Genomic DNA, 21,479 nt, shown 5'->3' with positions numbered 1-21,479 from the left:
AATACTACTGTGGGAAAATCTGAGGCTAGCCAGGTGTTTTTTTGTCCTCTCTCAAAATTCATCGTATTTACTGGCTACTTAGTTTGGGTAATCCAGTAATTTTACTGGGTCTCAGAATAATCATCCTAGGCCTTTTTTTTCCTGCACTAGTAATATGTAGATTGATGACTGTTAAAAAAAAAAATCTCAGGAAGGTTTTCTTGGGTTGTATCTTGAACTATTTGTTCTATTGTTTTAGTTTTCTTATTCAGGGGTTTCAGTTACACATATATTGATGTTTTCTCTTCCTCTTCCTCGCCCTCTCCTCCTCCTTCCTTTCTCACCTTTCTCCCCCCAATTCTCTGCAAGCTGGTTCTCACTCATTACTGTGCTTACCATCTAGTCACGAAGATAAAACACCTTTTTACTACTGATACTGATGGTATCCTAATCTATAAATAAAATAAAATGTTCATCTTTTTTCATCCCCAGTGCTATATTAAACAGTGATGATCACTCCTTCCTTTTTAAAATTCTGTATCCTGTAGATATCTATGAATGTATGCTCTTTTTTTTTTTTTTCTTTTTCTTTTCTTCTAACTTTTAAACCTTTGTGACTGTTCCTGAGTTGGATTTTGTTTCCATTTTCTGACCGTGTCATAAATACTGGTCGTCCTCAAGATGTAGTTCAGTGTTCACTGGTTTTTTCCCCCTGTTATTGCTGGACAGTTTTATTCATGTATAATATTTCCTCTCATAACTTAGAAGTGTGTGATTGTTATCCAGGTGTTTCAGATTACTATATCCAATTGCTTACTGTTCAACATCTAAGTAAAGGTGTTCCTCAAAGCTATTAGCTTCTTCCTTCTGACACTGCCTCTTTTATTCCTTATCTCATTTCATGACATCGTCATCTAACCATCACTCATACTAGAAACTTAGCAGTTTCATAGACTCCTTATGCCTTCCTACCCACAACCAGTCTGTCACCAACCTCTACAGTTTTTCTTTATGGTTATTGATTGTATCTGCCATTTTTTATGCCTACTCTCACTACCCCAGTTTAATCTCCTGTTTCCATCTTGGACTGTAATAGCCACCTATCTTCAGTCTTGGTTTTCCAGATCCTCCCTTTATAGAATCAACAATGATTTGTCTGCATGTATTAATCTGGTGGTTTCACTCTCCATTATCCCTGTAGTTTATCCTTAGTACTTAATACTAGGCTAGGCACTTAATTCCTTATTTTATGCCTTTAATAATTCTGAATATACTTTAATAATTCTACCTAGTAATTATAATATTTGAAGTTTTATGGGTCTCCCTCTGTTGTTTGTAGTTTCTGCTGCCATTTACTTATGATACATTATTTCATGAGGTGCTTTAAAATTTTTTATTTTGAGCACATCTTTAGTGGGACTTTTTCAGGTCTTATTTTGCCTGTGTTAAATACTGTTTCTGGAATTTTCTTCTTTCAAGTGCCCTGGGAGTATTCTTTCTTCAGGATCACCTTTTATGTTCATTTCTTGGCTTGATTATTCCCATACTAGGGAGATAGTGTAAATTCAAGTCCCAAATCTACCTATAGGCAGGATCTTGTTTATAAATTCTCAGAGAGTACAAATTTATCCCCACTGAGTCCAGGCATCCAGGCAGAGACAGACAGCATTTCTTGTGATCTTTCTATGCCTATAGGCATTCCCCGCCCCCCCGCCCAATTTCCTTTCACTAAGGAGGCATCTTTTAAGAATCCTGGTTTTAGGAGGGTCTTTGTGTCATTTCTTTATGTTGTAAGAATCAAGGCCTCAGCTTGTTTGACATTAAAACCCAAGCTCTTATATGAATAACAAATTTATAAGCCAGTTTGAGTGACAGTTCAGGGCTTATTGTTTTAGTTTGCAGTTCCCTTTTCAATTTTAAACCCTGGGTATTGCCCCTATTTTGGGGCAGGGGGAGCTCAACTATGTATTTTTAAGAGTATTTATTAAATTTCCCCAATGTTTCTAAGAAGTTTTTTTTGTTTTGTTTTCTCCTGGAGATTATTCATCTCACTCTGTATTCTCACTCAGGGTTTAGACTTAATACAGCTCTAACATGATTCAAATCTATGGCTTTAGTTTCTGTTTTTGAAGAACCTAAGTAAGATTCTAATGTAGTCATGAGGAATATTGATAAGGAAGCAGGATGGATGGCGCAAGAATAGTCTTTTAGAATCATAGGTCCTACTTCTGCTTGCTTCTCGTTCAGATAATAAGGATTCCTTAGTTTTTGTTCTTTTTGTCAAAGGATTGTTAAGCATGTGGTATTCTCTTCTTCACATAGCATCTCCTCTCTTCTGGTAGGATATTCTTCTGCACATAACCTAAGCTTTCCAGGATGTTTAAAGGAAACCATTGCTCCTCAGCTAACAGAAATGAAAGAGCACTGCTGAAATGTTAATGCTTGAGTACTTGACAAGTTCTAGTCATAATAAGCTACTGCTCCTTCCTCAAACGATTTCTCTTTAAAAAGGCCAAAATTATGGGTTGCCATTTGCTTGATGTGAGTCTATATATGATGAATTTTAAAAAATCAAAATATTTTGAAACTGAGAAATTAAATCAACCTTAAAATAGCTGGTTTGGAGGATTGTAGCAAAATATGGACAACTTTAATCACCCGAGCCACCAGTGGGACGAACTAACCGTATTATATTATTTATTTGATCTATTTCTTTCCTTGCGGATTTTCTTTACAAAAGTGTGAGATAATTGCATATTTTCAGTGTTGTTATAATGTTATATGCTCTTTATTAACTTACAATATCTACATAATATTTTATTTAAATAGCAAATTAACTGTTTTCCCATGTTGTATATTTAATTTTAATGTCTCCCTCCCGTCTGCCTCCTTCTCCCCTTTCTTTTATTATAGAGCTGTAGAGAATACCTTAATACATTAATTTTTTTTCCCTTCTTAAATGTATTTAGGATATATTTCCAGATAGAATTACTGGGTAAAAGAGTTTTCACATTTTTAAGGCTTTTGACATAGAATGCCAAATTGCTTACCGAAAGTATAGTGCCAAGTTATATTCTCCCAACAGTACTTGAAACAGACTACTTTTATTATGTGTTGTGTCTATGCAGGGGGCCATTGGACAGAGATGTGGTTCTGATGCTTTCTTTATTGTTTCTCTACAGGATATGGTACCTGTCATAGTTGATTACTGCCTTCTGCTACAGCGAAAGTGAGTATACATTGCCTGTCAGATTCAATTATTTTGAATCCTACTTGCCTCTTGCTTATATTACAATATACTGCTATGAATTAGACCGAATGGTTTTTTAAAACAATGAATTTACAGAAATTTGATTCTTTAAAAATTTTCAGTCCATTTACCTAATAAAATTAACTTGTCCAATATAGATGCTGTGGGTATATCATCTGTAAATTTATGTGGCAGAATAGTGGAGATGAAGAACATAGCAAAAGAACAATACTACTTAAAGATCTTAAAAGTGTATGATTCATGCACTATGCTTTTTTATGAATCATCACTAAAACACAGTATTTCATACCATTCAAAAAAAGGCAAGATTTATTGTGTTTCCACAGTGTTGGTTTTTGGAGCCTCTTTGTTTAAAAGAAATCAGTGTAATAAACTCTTGATTAGATTCTGTTTATTTAAATTGTAACTGTGTAAATTAACCAGCCTGTACTATTTCATAATTCTTCAGATTTATAATAATAGTTAGTATCCTATATTCCAGGTTTTGTTCTAAATACTTTCCATTAATGTATCTATCTTTTATAACAAGTTATTTAACTTTTATAATAGTGAGGTAGGTATCATTATTATCTTCATTTTACATATGAGGTTCCAGAAGCAGTGTGTGATTAAGCAACTTGCAAAGCTTACTCATGCTTCTTTTGAGGAGCAAAGGTAGGGTTCTCATGCAGGTGGTCTGGCTCCTGGGCTTTGCTCCTAACACCAGCTTGCACCGCATCTTCGGTAGTGGAGGACAGCTCTGAGGATCCAGGGCAGACACTCCCCAAACCCTGTGCAGCGCTGCCTTGACTCTTGGATTGATGTGTGTTCAGGCTGCTTGAATCATACACAGTTGGATCATACTAGAAAGTGTCAGTGAAGGTTATCAGGAAGACAGTTATTTGCTGTGTCAGACCTTCAGTTAAGTCACAAAGGGCTCTAGCTTCTTTTTACTTAGGGCTCATTCATTCCAGTGTTTTAGCTATAGCATTAAATGTAATTATCCAGTGAGGTGTATTGTATTCATGATTGGGGTATTGTTGAGAACATTGTTTTACATTATACATTATATTGTATTTACATTATATAGTCTTCTTTATAAAGACCCATGGAAGACATTTCTCTTATATCTAGTGGGGTGTTGTTTGGTTCTGTTGATATATTTAGTGTACACTGGCCAGTGTTAGGATGATGCTCTTGCTCCCTTCAGTCTCTGAATTTGTAATTATCGCATCATCAAAGCTGAGTTCTTCACATTTTTTAATTGTTAAATTGATAGGTCAGAAAGTGAATTTGGTAATTTTCTCTGTCAATTTGAAGTTATGAATGATAAACTCCAAATAGGATCTTTAATATGAGTATTAAAAGTTATGTAGAAGACTTTTTTGATGGCCCTCTGTTATTCAGAATGAATTTTTTTCTGCTACACTCTTTGTAGGGAGCTAAGTTTGAAGTAATAAACATCTGTTTTGAAATTAGCCCTTCCAGAAAACAAAGTCTGCACCCTGAAGAGTAATGCCTAAGTACAGAGAGAAACACAAGAGCCAAAAACTTTTTTTTGTATGTACTTTTCTTTCTCACTCTTTCTCTGATACTCTAATAAATATTCTCCCAGGATGATGAGAAAATGTCTTAGAATTTTGTTTTTATTTGAAGTTATAGATGCAGATAGGAGTTGCTGAGTTATGTTTTTCTTGCTTCTTTATTATAGCCTCTTACTGGTTAAGAAAGAAACGTAGTTTTGCCGTTAATCTTACCAGCACTGCATGCTGCAGTTTGTCACAGGAGTGCCTTATTTGTCAACTTTTATGCTCTGGTTACTGAATTTTTAGCTTTTTAATTCTCCTCCAGACTTTTTGTGCTGAGCTGAAATATATAATTATCTTTCCTAGCATGTTGTTTTTAACAACACATTACAGAGTGCTGCTGCTGCGTCGCTTCAGTCATGTCCGACTCTGTGCGACCCCATAGACGGCCGCCAACCAGGCTTCCCGTCCCTGCTATTCTCCAGGCAAGAACACTGGAGTGGGTTGCCATTTCCGTCTCCAATGCATGAAAGTGAAAAGTGAAAGTGAAGTCGCTCAGTCGTGTCCGACTCTAGCGACCCCATGAACTGCAGCCTATCAGGCTCTTCCGTCCACGGGATTTTCTAGGCAAAAGTACTGGAGTGGGGTGCCATTGCCTTCTCCGATTACAGAGTGCAAGGGCTAGCAAATACAACATTTTCCTTAAATTCATTAGAGTTACTTTGTTACTCTTATTTTATCTTTCTTATAGTAAAGCTTCATTAATCTCAGTTTCTTTTACTTGGCTACTAGTTGGTAATCACAAAAATGTAATGGACTATTGATTTAAAATGAAACTAACATGAAAAATACTCCAATAAATGTAAAGCAAAGGGGAAAATGATGCAAAAATTACATTTGTGGCTATGAGAAAAAAAATTAATGGATACAGACCCCCCCCCCAATATTACAAATACTGTTTATTGAAAAGCAGCATAAAGCAAACCTAGAGCCTATTATACAAAGTGAAGTGAGAAATACAAATACCTTATATTAATGCATATATATGGAATCTAGAAAGATGGTACTGATGAACATACCTACAGGGCAGCAATGGAGATGCAGACATAGAGAACAGGCTTTTGGACGCAGTAGGGGAGAGAGAAGGTGGGATGATTTCAGAGTGTAGCACTGAAGCATGCTTACCATATGTAAAGTATATGGCCAGTGAGAATTTGCTGTATGATACAGGGAACCCAAAGCCGATGCTCTGTGACAACCCAGAGGGATGGGATGGGGAGGGAGGTTTAAGAGGGAGGGGACACATGTATACCTATTGTCGATTCATGTTGATATATGGCAGAAACCATCACAATATTGTAAAGTAATTGTCTTCCATTAAAAATAAAATAAAAGTCTATTGGGACTTCCCTGATGGTCCAGTGGCTAAGACTCCAGTGCAGGGGGCCCAGGTTCGATCCCTGGTTGAGGAGCTAAATCTCACATGCTGCAACTAAGACCTAGCACAGCAAAATTAAAAAAAAAAAAAAATCAGTAAAATAAAAGACTGTTAAAAAAAAAAAAAGACAGCAATGTGGGGTTCTGTGCAGTTGTAGCCAGTCCATTTATCATTTGTCCCCTTCCAGGACTTCAGGTGAGGCAAGTCCCCATCCCATTACTTTCAGAATCGACTCTTCTCCTTTTTGTGGAACTTGTCATAAAAGACCACATCTGTGGATGAACCATCTACCACTTTTCACAGCTGACGTGAGGCACATACTGTAATTACATATGTGTAATATGTAAATATGTAAAGATTACACACTTAGCAAATAAATAAGTAATCAATCGATCCTAACAGATAAATAGAATTAGCACAGTTACTGTATTTAAAAAAGAGAGAATTAAAGAATCAGTGAATTATATGTCAGTGCATTGTATGCATGGAAACATGGATTGCCAGTCATCAGAGAACTGAAAAGTTACATTGTTTAATTTATAATTAAATTATATGGGGAAAAAAACCCAAAGACAATTGTCCATTGAAACTGTTGAAATTATACATTGCTGATGGCTATGTGGATTGGTGCTGTGATGCTTTTTGGAGATAATTTATTTTTTTTTAATTTTATTTATTTTTTAATTGGTGAAACATTGCTTTACAATTTTGTGTTGGTTTCTGCTATACAACAACATGAATCAGCCATAATTATGTATATGTAAAATATCCCCTCCTCCCTTCCCTCCCCTCCCCCATCCCACCCCTCTGTGTCTCCGCAGAGTGGCAGGCTGGGCTCCCTGTATTATTTAGCAACTTCTCATTATCTGTTTTACACATGATAGTCTATATATGTCAGTGCTGTTTTCTCAATTTGCCCCACTCTGACCTTCCCCCACCTTCCCGTCAACAGGTCTGTTCTCTACTAGGTTCATCAGTGTATTATTTTTCTAGATTCCATATATATGTGTGTGTGTGTATATACAATACTTGTTTTTCTCTTTCTGACTCACTTCACTCTATATAAGAAACTCTGGGTTCATCCACCTCTCTACAACTGACTCAAATTCATTCCTTTTTATGGCTGAGTAATATTCCATTGTTTAAATGTACCACAACTTCATTATCCATTCATCTGTTGATGGACATCTGGGTTGCTTCCGTGTCCTGGCTATTGAAGATGTTGCTGCAGTGATCATTGGGTATATGTGTCTTTTTGAATTGTGGTTTTCTTAGGGTATATGCCCAGTACTGGCACTGCTGGGTCATATGGTAGATTTATTCTTCGTTTCTAAAGGAGTCTTCATACTGTTTTCCTTAATGACTGTATCAGTTTACATTCCCATCAGCAGTGCAGGAGGGTTCCCTTTTCTCCACATCCTCTCCAGCATTTATTTGTAAATTTTTTGATGATGGCCATTCTGACTGGTGTGAGATGGTACCTCATTGTAGTTTTGGTTTGCGTTTCTCTAATAATGAGCAGTATTGAGCATCTTTTCATGTGTTTATTGGCCATCTTTATGTCTTCTTTGGAGAAATGTGTTTATTGGTCTTCTGCCCTTAATTTGATTGGGTTGTTTGTTTTTCTGATACTGAGCTATATGACTACTTACATATTTTGGAGATTAACTCTTTATCAGTTGCTTCATTTGCAATTATTTTTTCCCATTCTAAGGGTTGTCTTTACACCTTGTTTATAGTTTCCTTTGCTGTGCAAAAGCTTTTAGGTTTTTTTAGGTCCCATTTGTTTGTTTTGGTTTTTATTTCCATTAGTCTAGTAGGTGGGTCAGAGAGAATCTTGCTGTTATTTAGGTCAAAGTGTGTACAGCCTATGTTTTCCTCTAAGAGCTTTATAGTTTCTGGCCTTACATTTAAGTTTTTAATCCATTTTGAGTTTATTTTTGTGTATGGTGTTAGAAGTGTTCAAATCTCATTCTTTTACACTTAGGTGTCCAGTTTTCCTAGCACCATTTAAATGCCACACTTTTTTTTTTTTTTGTATCTTTTGACTTTAAATAAATTTCTAAAAGTAGAATGACTAAGGAATTATTAATAAGTACCCCAAATGGAAAGACTACGTAAGGAGTTGTTCACTTACTCATAATAGTGAAATAGTAGAAATAAGTGTTATCCTACAGGAATAGCTAAATAAATTCTGATGTTTTGGCATATTGACACATAAGTTAGACAAAATGATAATTTTAAAGAGTGACTGGAAGCTTAGAGGGAGAAGGCAATGGCATCCCACTCCAGTACTGTTGCCTGGAAAATCCCATGGATGGAGGAGCCTGGTGGGCTGCAGTCCTTGGGGTTGCTAAGAGTCGGACACAACTGAGCAACTTCACTTTCACTTTCCACTTTCATGCATTGGAGAAGGAAATGGCAACCCACTCCAGTGTTCTTGCCTGGAGAATCCCAGGGACGGAGAAGCCTGGTAGGCTGCAGTCCATGGGGTCACACAGAGTCGGACACGACTGAAGCGACTTAGCAGCAGCAGAAACTTAGAATAATGCTTATCATATAATTGCATAAAACAAAATTCAGATTATATCAATGATGAGTATAACTCTAAAATTATTTCTGGGGATTTCCCTGGTGGTTCAGTGGTTAAGACTTCACATTCCAGTGCAGGGGATGCATGTTCAGTTCCTGATCAGGGAGCTGAGATCGCATCTCTTTGACCAAGATGCCTCTTGGTCAAAAATCCAATAATAAATAAAAATAAAAATAAACAGAAGCAATATTGTAATAAATTCAATAAAGACTTTAAAAATGGTCCACATAAAAGAAATCTTTAAAAGAAGTAAAGTTATTCTTTGCAGAAGAAATCGAAATAAATAAAACAACTATTGAGTGTGGCAGCATTTGATTAATTACATTTTTTAAAATTTCTGCAATAAAAGTTTTCAGCCATGTTTTTAAAATATTGAACGTTTTCTTTTTCCTTTCTCTCAATTATCACTACCTGAACCCTTTGGGGAAGCAAGGGGCAAGAACTAGATAAAGAAGCAAATTGGCCATGCAGATCAGATGGGAAGATTTAGATACCAGGAAAGAGGAAAGGATAAATTGTGAATTAGTCCATCTAATTCTTTTCTGTTTCATCATAGTCTCTGTACTACCTGCTCTCATATTGGTATTGTCTTTAAGAAGCAGTGTGTCATAAGGGATTCAGCACAGAGTTTAGGCCTGAAGACTGATTCAAATTCTGACTCCATCCCCTTGTTAGCTAACTGACTTCCAGCAAATTATTTAACTTACTCAACACTTTTTATCTGTAAAAAGTATTGGGCAAATTAATTAGGATAGTATATATATTATGAGATTTTTCTAAACATAAAGCTCTATGCAAATATTGTTACTATTTTTAGTAAACTTGGAAGTTGAAATAGGAGAAAGATGAAATATACTTAGTAGACTGAATTTCATGGATGGTTGGAATGTTCCTAAAAGTATTTTTCCCCATTCTGTTACAGGGATCTTTTATTTAGCCAGGTGTATGACAAATTAAGTGAGAATTCAGTGGCCAAAGGAGTGTTTCTGGAGTGCCTTGAACCATATATTTTAAGTGATAAATTGGTGGGGATCACACCCCAGGTGATGAAAGACTTGATTGTTCATTTCCAAGATAAAAAGTTAATGGAAAATGTGGAAGCCCTCATTGTGCATATGGATATCACCAGCCTAGATATTCAGCAGGTGAGTTTATAGGCAGTCTACTAAATTATGGAATAGACATCATTCCTTTATTGATTATATTTATCTGATTTTATTGGGCCTCACTCTATCAACCCCAATTATTTTTGAGCACTTTTTGGTAATAAGAGGTCTCATAAACTTGTATTTGTCAGTATATTTCTTTGAAGTGTTCTTTATTGAGAGCTAGATTAGAAGATCCTGCAAGCCTTTGGTTTCTTTGACAGCCCCCAGACCTCTTAGCATAGAGTTTATATTTGGTAGTTGCTCAGTAAATGATTATTGGCTTATCCTCCTTCATCAGTTTGTTCACTACTACAGTTTTCATCCTGCAAATGAATTTCAACTATAAGTACTTTCACATGAATAATAGAATATTTTTACTTTAGAGAGTATGAAGCCATTTTTTTGAAAAGTTAGTTTATATGTCCAGAGTTGATAACTTTCATACATTGTTTTGAAATACAAAGCATAGTATAAGAAGCAAATTTTTGGACATTTTAGCTTGATTAGCCAACCTGCTGTTTGATAAAATGCTTTTAGTATATCTGAGGTCTCCAGAACAAGTTTTAAGTCCTTAATTGAGGATCAAATATGTATCTGACCTAGGACACTTCACTAACTCTTTAGTTTCACATTAGTCCAATTATGAGCAAAGGCACAAAGATACCAAGGGGCTGAGCCCTATGATCTAAAATATGAGTGACTTGCAAAGTTAGAAGGACCAATAGGTTATTTTTTTTTTTAATGTGCAAAATCACATGGAAATGAAGTTTTTGAAAAATGATTATTGTTTTCTTCCTGGAAGCTCTGTATGAATGCCTGTGAGTTTGCAAAAACCAGTTCCTCTTCTATATATGCCTTTCTGTCACGTGGGTAAGTTGGCATAATCTTCACATCTGACATTAGGTCCATTGATTTGAGAGCATGTTATCTTTCTAGCTTTATTTACCTGTCACTGATACAAGAGAAATTTCTAATTTCTTCTCCTTTCAACATTTTTAGCTTTTCTCTGAAACTGGGTTAATATATCTACTCTTTTTCATGTTAAAAAAGCAGTTTAAACAATCTCCCCCTCAGATTCCTTTCTCTCTGTATCAAACCTTCCCCTTCTTCCTCTTGCCTTACCACCACATCTAATTTCCCCCTTGCAGCCAGATTCCTTCCTTCCCCCGCTCTTTCTCTCCTTTCTTTCCCACACTTTGAAAGTATCTTTTAGATTGCTTCTTCCATTTCATTCACATCTTAATAATTCTTCAACTTTGCTTTCACTAGAGTCTGTAATGACCTCCATGTCCACTATATCAAATGGTATTTCCCAAATTCCTTCAACAGCTTTTATTCATTAATTCAAGAAGAATTTATTGAGTGAAAGCCTCTGAGTGTGCTTTCATGAACCTAGTGGACAAGGCTCATAAGGCCAACATTAGCAAAAAAAAAAGTTTGACAGTAAAAGACAAACAAATAAACAAACCAAAAATATCCAAGACAAGTGTTCTGTTAAAAGTCAAACAGGTAAAGAGAGAATGAGAGACTATCTTAGATTGTTATAGAAAACTTTCTTGAGAAAATAGCATTGAGTCTGATTGATTCTGGAATCTGAATGGCAAGAGGAATTAGTAATGCAAAGATCTTGGAGGAGAAGATTGTTACAGGTAAAAGCAACAGCTGATGCAAAAAAGCAAAAAAAAAAAAAAAAAAAAAGATATGCCTTGGGTATTAACATGCTTAGTCACTCAGTCATGTCTGACTCTTTATGACCCTATGGACTGTAGCCCACCAGGCTCCTCTGTCCATAGGATTCTCCAGGCAAGAATACTGAAGTGGGTTGCCATGCCCTCCTTCAGGGGATCTTTCTGACCCAGGAATTGAACCCAAGTCTCCTGTATCTCCTGCATTGTGGTCAGATTCTTTATCATTGAGCCACAGGGGAAGCCCTTCGGTGTTAAAATTACAAATGAAGGAAAAACAACTTGATTGAAAAAGAGAGGTAGCCCTTTCAGGGCAGGGTACAGATTTTTCTATTTTATTCTGAGTGTTATGTGAAATCATCAAATGATTTTAAATGAGATTACTCTGATTTGCTTATGGGTAGCAGAATGACAGATGGGGAAGTAGAGAAGTAGAGAAGAAGCAAGGAAATTGGTTAAGAGCTAGTCAAAAGGAGGTATACTGGCCAGAGATGGTAGTGGTGAAGTGAAGAGAGATGGTTTGACTTTGGGTATATTTTGGAGGTAGAACTCATTTTCTGATGAATCAGACCTGAAGGTGTGGAAGGAGAGAATTTAAGACTCTTGCCTAATATTTTGGCTTGAGAAGCAAGGTGGATAGTAATTCCTTTAAGAAGATTAGAAGACTGGGATAGATCTGAGTGTAGGAGAGAAAATCAGGGGGTATATTTTGCAGTTTTGAGATACTACTAGACATAGACATTTAGGTGACGATATCAAGTCAGTGGTTGAATATGTGGGTCAGAGGGGAGGCTAGGGAAGCTATAAAGATATGTATGACCTTGACACTGGCTGAGAGGAGGAGAAGAGGACCCAGAACATGCCTTTGTCTGGAAAAACTCCCATGACACCTCACTTCCATTTTCCCTCTGAACCTCTTTGGCTGTTCCTTACCATTCCCCTTTTTTGACCTCTGCTCTTCTACTTCAGTCTTCTCCTGTCACTCACTACTATAATTTAGCTCTCATAGGAACAGAGTGTGATGTACTACATACTTCAAGTCAGAGCTTCGCAGGTGACTCAGTGGTTAAAAAAAAAAAACCCACCTGCCAATGCAGGAGACATGGATTCAATTCCTGGGTCAGGAAGATCCCCTGGAGGAGGAAATGACAACCCACTCCAGTGTTGTTGCCTGGAAAATTCCATAGACAGAGGAGCCTGGTAGGCTATAGTCCATGGGGTTGCAAAGAGTTGAACACGACTGAGCAACTGAACTTGATCCTTCAAGTCATCTCTGTTCCTCTTTCTATTTTCTCAAATTGATTTCTCTTCATCCTTAACCACTTCAAGCTCCTTTCCTCCTTTCTGCTCCTTCTGCCTGCAAAACCCCTTGTTTCCTCCTCTGCCTTTGGCTTACATACATGCATCTCTTGTTCAGTCACTCAGTCGTGTCTGACTCTGCGACCTCATGGACTTCAGCACTCCAGGCTTCTCTGTGCTCTACCATCTCCCAGAGTTTGCTCATACTTATGTCTGTTGAATTGGTGATGCCACCCAACTGTCTCATCCTCTGTCGCCCCTTCTCCTCTAGTCTTCAGTCTTTCCCAGCGTTGGGGTCTTTTTCATTGAGTTAGCTCTTCACATCAGGTGGCCAAAGTATTGGAGCTTCAGCATCACTCCTTCCAGTGAATATTCAGGGTTGGTTTCCTTTAGGATTGACTGGTTTGATCTCCTTGCTGTCCAAGGGACTCTCAAAAGTCTTCTCCAGGACCACATTTCGAAGGCATCAATTCTTTGGCACTCAGCCTTTTTTATTGTCCAGCTCTCACATCCATACGTAACTACTGGAAAAACCATAGCTTTGACTATATGAAACTTTGACGACAAAGTAATGTCTCTGCTTTTTAATAGGCTGCCTAGGTTTGTCATAGCTTTTCTTCCAAGAAGCAAGCGTCTTTTAATTTCATGTATCCGTTAGGTCCTAACTTAAATATTGCTCCCTCAGGGATGACCTTCTGAATACTCCAGACCAAGACAGTTTCCTTTATAGACTTAACACATTTGTAAATGAACTATTTGCATAATTGAGTGTCTTCCCCAAGTCATAATTCACTTACCATTTTGTGTCCCTTCTTTTGGTGAGTGTCCAGGATGAATGGAAGCACTGTCAGGGTAGAGACTAGATCTGGATTTGTCTTATGTATTATCCCAATGCCAAGGAGAGGATCTGAATATAAATGTTTGGTAAATATTTGTAGAACTAGTGACCAAAGGTAGAATGGATATGGAAAGGGGGAGGATAGAGAAGAAATAAAATCATATATTGGAGGATGTTTAAAAGTAGCTATTATACTATTTAAAGTAACATCGAACCTACAACAGCTCTTACCCTGGCATTGTGTTTGAGTACTTTAATTTCAGATTTTTTTTTCAGAGAAGGAATAAGAAAAATTAGGAAAGAGAATTCAAAATCTTCCCCATAATTAAAGCTTTGAGGAAAATAATTGGTGAGACTTACTAAATTGTATGGACCAAGCAACATTTCCTTTTTACAGATAGTTCTCATGTGTTGGGAAAATCGACTACATGATGCTATGATCTATGTCTACAACAGAGGCATGAATGAATTTATTAGTCCAATGGAGGTAAGATTCTTCCTAATTTGTACACATATTTAATATTGTCTATTAATGTTTTTTCGCTTCTCTCCATTTGCTTTGAATAGTTTGTTTTCATCCAGTCACTTTAAATTGTCTTGTAGGTTTATTAGACTTGCACCCATTGTTGTTCAGGACTTTAGATAGTCTTTATAATTTTACACCTTCATATATGTATATGCCATTTCATTCTTTTTATCTGCATAAGTAGGTGTTTAAATCCCAGGGAACAATAGATAAAAGCCTGTGAGACTCTACGTTTTTTTTCTAAAAGATTTTCATATTATTGTAGCTTTTCCAAAAGTTATAAGAAATTTATTCTATACTATGGAATAATTATTTATTATTTATTAATAATGAATAATTATTCAATTCTATAGTAGAGTAATACTCTATTACTCTATATGGAGTAATGGTACGATTGAGTAATGCTGTTTTGTAGCTGTATTCTGCTAGGGGAAACTCCTGAAAATGGTGAGAGGTCATTATTTATTAATAGCTAATTTGTTGCTTTTCCCATTTCAGGATTTTCTAGCATTCATTAGAATTTCTTATTATCCTTACCATTAGAAAAGAGCACCTAAAAATCTTTTGGGTTTATTTTTAAAAGAAACAAACCTGTCTCCATCATGTTAGTTCCTTTAAATTTGAAGACAGAATTAAGGGTTATAGATTGTGGGTATGTCAGGAAGATCCCCTGGAAGAGGAAATGGCAACGTACTCCAGTATTCTTGCCTGAAGAATCCCATGGACAGAGGAGCCTGGTGGGCTACGGTCCATAGAGTCTCAAAGAGTCAGACATGACCGAAGGGACTTAGCACACATGCAGTGCCCTGCCAGCCCACCGTGTTATTACAGTAACGGCATTACCTGGGTCAGAAGATCAGGCGTCTCCTGAAGGCATCCAGTCAGCATTTTTGCATATTTAATAAACATCTGAAAGCATTTACAGTATTATTTAAGTCAGCAGTCATTCCATGATATTTCAGTTTTCTTTTCACTTGGAAGGTGAATATCCCTTTAGTTCATAACTCCTTAAGTTTTGTGTACTTCTTTTCTCTTGGTCATTTTCCAGAAGAGTGCCACAGCCTTCCCGCACTGGTTTTGATTTTGATTGTCTGTGTTTCAAATTTGAACACCTCTCAGCTGCCTCTTCAGTGAGGTCCATGACCTCTGTGCATGCAAAAATGTTCTCCATTTTTAAACCACAATTACACTATTAAACCACAATTAGAAATAATTAATGCAGTTTCTAGTTTCTCTCAAAATAATCCCTGCAAACAGATTCTGATTTGATGCATTGTATGTTGTGATAAAAATGGTTGTGGGGTTTTGTTATTGCTGCTTTTGAAGTTTCTGTTTTGTGTGGATTTTTTATTGCTCAGAATCTGGTTTGTATTTATAGCTATGCATCTCAGATGGAACACTTTACTGTTGAGGTTGCCTTGTTTTTTGTTGAGTAGTTTTCAAGTTTAATGACTTTCAGCAGGAGCTTGGTGTTTGTTGTTAAATAGTTATTTGGAGATTTTAGCAGTGGGAAGTTAGAGGCATCCTGTAATTGCCCTTTTATAATTCTCTGCCTGTAAAGAAATCACTATTTAGTGTTTAAAGTTTAGTTACTTCAGTTTCAAGAGGTCCAAATTAAAAGAATCTGAAAAGAATAGATACGTGTATATGTATAACTAAAGCACTTTGCTGTACACCTGAAACTAACACTGTTGTAGCCATGCATTCCGGGAAGCAAGCTCACTCAGAAGGACAGTGCAGACAGTGGAGTGCCGTTTATTACACCAGTGGGCCCAAGGCAGAGTCTCCTCTTAGCCAAGGACCCCGACCGACTTTTGTGAAAACCTTATATACCTTAAGTGTACTGCTCAAGCCCACATCCCCACATTCCTTAAACCTAGACTGGAAAGTGTTAAGGGGAGATACAATCAGGTTACAGCCATGATTCATAATCAGAAGGGTCGGCTAGTTATACATTGTAGCCTACACCAGTGGGTGTCATAAAGATTACAAAGGTGATTGACTACATAGGGGATTATTACATTCTTTTTGGCAACGGGAATTCTTGGTTTGGAATCTGGTGTTTATCAGTCCAAGAGGCCAGTTTGGCCGTAGGTATGTTATCCCCTTGGCTACCAGGCACATAAGTCCAAAGCTCACTGAAAGTGCAAGATGGAGCTTCCTTCTTTTTCAAGATGGAGTCAGCTCAGTCTGTTCCTTTCCTCCCTCAACACAACACTGTAAATCAACTGTACTCTAATGTGAACTAAAACTTAAAAAAAAAAAGGAACTGTATTGCCTTTTGAAATTTTCTAGTTTTTCTAGAATGAAAGACAGTGTCATCATACTTGAGATGATTACCATAGTCTCTGAAATCTTTCCTTAGTTCTAGTTTTGGCTGCTTCTAACATAATAGTGCCTTGTGTTGGGAGGGAAAACTTTTCCTCTACCAACTGAAATCCGAATGGTGGGGAGAAGACTGTGAATTAACTGACAGTGAACAGATTGACAGAGTAAAAGACAAGGTTTCTTCACACTTGTACTGGGAGAGCTCAGAAATGAGTGAATCGCTAAACAGCCAGAGGGAGAGGCTTATCTACCAGTTTAATGAAACTTGGGATGTGAGGGGGGAGGGATTTAGTTTTCCTTGGAAAATATGAAGAGCTTTATTGGGCTTTTGGATACTAATGAATAGTTGGATTTGCCCTACTTCCCAGCGCTAAGGGCCTGTCTTCTCCCAAAACAGTAAACTCCCTCCCAGGAAGGCCAGCGTAGTTGGCCTACAAGAAAATACAAGAAAATCTTATATTTTCATAGGCTCTGCTTCCATTTCGATGTCTTTTTCTGTGGCTGCTGATTGTTCACATGTTTTCAGCTTACAGTAATCTTATTGTTTTGGTGGGCTACTAATCCTTTGATTTGCTTACTATTTTTAAAAGAATAAAGCTCTTTTAGGAGTCTGAGGATAGCTTATATTAGAAATAATGTTCTCAACAAAGACTTTCTTCTAACTGGTATTTGTTAAATGGTTTCTTTCAGTGAGGAATATGACAACAATGATTATTTCCTAGTGATTCTACTGAAACAGTTTATGTCCACATTAAAAGTTTTTGTATTTAATCTTAATAGCAAATGACTAATTCAATCAGAGAAAGGCGATTATAGCATAAGATTTTAATAATTTTTTGAAATATTTTTTTAAAGATGATGATGATTGTTCTATTAATTTTCATGCAGAAACTTTTCAGAGTCATTGCACCTCCTTTGAATGCAGGAAAGACGCTAACAGGTATTAATTTTCTAAGCCTTAATGTTTTTCTCTTTTTTGTGTTTAAAAATATTATTTAAATAACACAGATTTCACCAATTTTATGTATACAGTGTAAATTTTGATAATTGTACATGATCATGTAACAACTGACATATTCAAATTGTAGAAGGAGCTATATAATTCCACACTAAAAGGTTTCCTTCTGTCCCTTGTACTCTGCTTCCCATAGTCCCATCCCCTGGCAATTTCTGACCTACTGTTTTTTTTTTTTTTAACTACTGTTCATGTAAATAGAATTACATAGTATTTAGTTTTGGTGTTTTATTTATTTCAGTTAGCACAGTGTTTTTGAGATTCATCCTTGTTGTTGCATATATAATTTTGTTCCCTTTAGTTGCTGAAAATGGTAATCCATTGTCATTGGTTTATCTATTCATCAGTTGAAGGATCCATTTGCTTCTGTTTTGGAGCTGTTATAAGTAATGCTGCTCCATCTGTGAATGAGTTTTGTTATGTTTTTAATTAAACTTTTTATTATGAGGAAATTGTAGATTCACATGCAATGGTATGAAATGACCCAGAGATCCTGCATACTGTTTACCCATTTTCCCTCAGTGGTAACATTTTTTTTTTCTTCTTCCAGTTTTATTGAGATACAATTGACATACAATACTGAATAAGTTTAGGGTGTACAGCATAATGATTTGATTTACATACACCATGAAATGATTATCATGATAAGTTTACTGAACATCCATCATCTCACATAGCAGTGGTAACATTTTACAAAACTAAAGCAGAGTATCACAACCAAGTAGTCACACTGATACAGTCACAGTACAGAACAGTTTCATCACCACAGGTATCCCTTATGTTGTTCTTATCCCCCATTGCTGACCCATAGCTGTGAATAAGTTTTCTTGGGCATGTGTTCATTCTTCTTGGACAGCTATCTAGAATTAGAATGGATGGATTGTATAGTAAATATATGTTTTACTTTCTGAAGTATTGCTGTTTGGTTTTTCAAAATGAGTATACCGTTTTACATTCCCATCAGCAGTATGAGAGAGTTCTGATAGCTCCATATCTTTGCAAGCACTTGGTATTGTCAGTCTTTAAAAATATTTAGCCATTCTAAGTGGGTGGATAATGGTATCTCATTGTGGTTTAAATTTTTATTTCCCTCATGGTTAGTGATGTTCAGCATCTTTTCTTGTGCTTTTGCCCATTCACGTATTTTTTTTTTTTTTGTATGAGTCATCCATTTAAATCTTTTAGCACTTTCTAGAAAGGTAGAGAAGAGATGTTATTTGACTTCGTATTATTGAATTCTGGGTGTGTGAAATCTCCACCAGAGCCTTTTAGAGTCCTTATGTAGTCTGGATATAAGGCCTTTTTAAGTATGTGTTTCACAAAATTTTGTGCCCAGTCTATTGCTTACTGTTTTGTTTTCTTAACCATGTTTTTCAAAGAACAAAAGTTTTCAGTCCTCATGAGGTCCGTTTTATTATTTTGTTTTTCTGTAGTTTTTGACTTTTGGTGTTCTGTTTAAGAAATCTTTGTCCAGCTCAACATCATAAAGATTTTATCTTTTGTTTGCTTCTAAAGATAAAATAGTTTTAGTATTTCTGTTCAGTTTTGTAATACATTTTGAGTCAGTTTTCATATATGATGCAAGGTGAAGTTCAGGGACTTTTCCCTCTGTAGTTATCAGTTAGTTCCTCTACCATTTTTTGAAAAGATTATCTTGTTTCTATTGAATTATCTGCACACCTTTTGTGAAAAAATTGTTTTTGCAAAAAATTGATTTTTGTCAAAAGTCAACTGACTGTATGAGTTTATTTCCAAACTTTCTGCTACATTCTATTGGCCTGTATGTCAGTGCTTAGTTGCTTCAGTTGTGTCCAACTCTGCGACCCTATGGACTGTATCCCACCAGGCTCCTCTGTCCATGGGGTTCCTCCAGGCAAGAATACTGGAGTGGGTTGTCATTTCCTCCTCCAGGGGATCTTCTCAACCGAGGGATCGAACTCGTGTCTCTTACCTCTCCTGCATTGGCAGGCAGGTTCTTAGCCACTAGTGCCACCTGAGAAGCCCAGTGCCAATATACACTGTCTTGATTGTAACTTTGTAGTAGGTCTTAAAATCAGGTATCTTTAGTCTTCCAGCTTTATTCTTTTTCAGAATAAAAGGCCCTTTGCCTTCCTGAATGACCTTTAAAAATCCGCTTATCAGTTTCTTTTAAAAAGCTTACTTGAATTTTGTTTGGGGTTGCATTGATTCTTAGGTTAGTTTTGGTGGGGAGGGGATTGCCATCTTAATGTAGAGTCTTCTAACCTATGGATATATATTTTCCATTTATTTTGGTCTTTTAAAATCAGTTTATTTTCTCAACTTCTGCAGAAAGACAGCTGAGACTTTGATAAAGATTGCTTTGAATTGATAGATCAATTTGGGGAGAAGATTGCTTTGAATTGATAGATCAGTTTGGGGACTGTTGCTATTTTAGCATTATTACATCTTCCAGTTCCATGAACACGGTCTATCTTTCCATTTGTTTGGTCTTGTTTAATTTCTTTCAGTGTTGCAATTTTCAGTGTACAAGTCATATACTTCTTCTTTTGCTGAATCTATTCCTAGCTTATTTAGTTTGATGCTATTATAAATGTATTTTTAAAAAATTTCATTTACAGAATGTTCATTGGCAGTGTATAGAAATAAAATAAAATTTTTTTTTTTTTTTGGCAATACCAGCAGCTTGTGGGATCTGAGTTTCCCAACTAGGATTTGAACCCCAGCCCCAGAAGTGAGTGTTGAGTCCTAACAATCGGACCACCAGGGTATTTGCAGTAAAGTTGATTTTTATATTGATCTTGTACCTGCATCCTTCATTCACCAGTTCTCATTTTTAAAATGGATTCTTTCGAATTTTTCACCTATATGATCATGTCATCTGTTAATAAAGTTAATTTTACTTCTTCCTTTCTGATCTGAATTCCTTTTATTTTTCCCCCCTAATTGATCTGGCTAGAACCTCCAATACAGTGTTGAGCAGAAGTGGCAAGAATGGACATCCTTAGCTTTTTCTGCCTAAGGGGGAAAGCATTCAGTTTTTTACCATTAAGTTCAATTCAGTTCAGTTGCTCAGTCATGTCTGACTCTTTGCAACCCCGTGAACAACAGCATGCTAGGCCTCCCTATCCATCACAGCTCCCGGAGTTTACCCAAACTCATGTCCATTGAGTTGGTGATGCCATCCAACCATCTCATCCTCTGTGGTCCCCTTCTCCTCCTACCCTCAATCTTTCCCAGCATCAGGGTCTTTTCAAATGAGTCAGCTGTTTGCGTCCGGTGGCCAAAGTATTGGAGTTTCAGCTTCAACATCAGTCCTTCCAGTGAACACCCAAGACTGATCTCCTTTAGGATGGACTGGTTGGATCTCCTTGCAGTTCAAGGGACTCTCAAGAGTCTTCTCTAACACCACAGTTCAAAAGCATCAATTCTTCAGCGCTCGGCTTTCTTTATAGTCCAACTCTCACATCTATACATGACTACTGGAAAAACCATAGCCTTGACTAGACAGACCTTTGTTGACAAAGTAATATCTCTGCTTTTTAATATGCTGTCTAGGCTGGTCATAACTTTCCTTACAAGGAGTAAGCGTTTTTTAATTTCATGGCTGCAGTCACCATCTGCAGTGATTTTGGAGCCCCCCAAATAAAGTCAGCCACTGTTTGCACTGTTTCCCCAACTATCTGCCATGAAGTTGTGGGACCGGATGCCATGAATATGATGTTAATTGTGGGTTTTTCATAGATGGCCTTATCATTTTGAGAAAGTTGCCTTCTGTTCCTAATTTGAGTGTTTTTAACATGGAATGGTTGGATTTTATCAAATGCTTTTTTCTGCATCTGTTAAGATAATCTTGTGGATTTTATCCTTTATTT

The 21,479-nt window shown here is 36.6% G+C and overlaps 1 protein-coding gene across 7 annotated transcripts in view; it reads left to right on the top strand.

Moving 5' to 3' along the window:
- The window catches only part of VPS8 (VPS8 subunit of CORVET complex), a 291,235-nt gene that overhangs the window by 80,774 nt on the left and 188,982 nt on the right, over positions 1-21,479 (top strand). For all 7 annotated transcript variants that reach the window (XM_061413733.1, XM_061413742.1, XM_061413725.1 and 4 more), the window contains 4 exons: positions 3,162-3,208; positions 9,709-9,931; positions 14,154-14,243; positions 17,499-17,550. In XM_061413733.1, the coding sequence (XP_061269717.1) occupies positions 3,162-3,208; positions 9,709-9,931; positions 14,154-14,243; positions 17,499-17,550 (412 nt within the window). The remainder of the gene's footprint in view (positions 1-3,161; positions 3,209-9,708; positions 9,932-14,153; positions 14,244-17,498; positions 17,551-21,479) is intronic.

The sequence above is a fragment of the Bos javanicus genome, chromosome 1 (assembly GCF_032452875.1).
Source record: "Bos javanicus breed banteng chromosome 1, ARS-OSU_banteng_1.0, whole genome shotgun sequence".
Lineage (NCBI taxonomy): Eukaryota > Metazoa > Chordata > Mammalia > Artiodactyla > Bovidae > Bos > Bos javanicus.
Note: the sequence above shows the minus strand (reverse complement) of the source record. Positions and strands in the feature narration are given on the sequence as shown.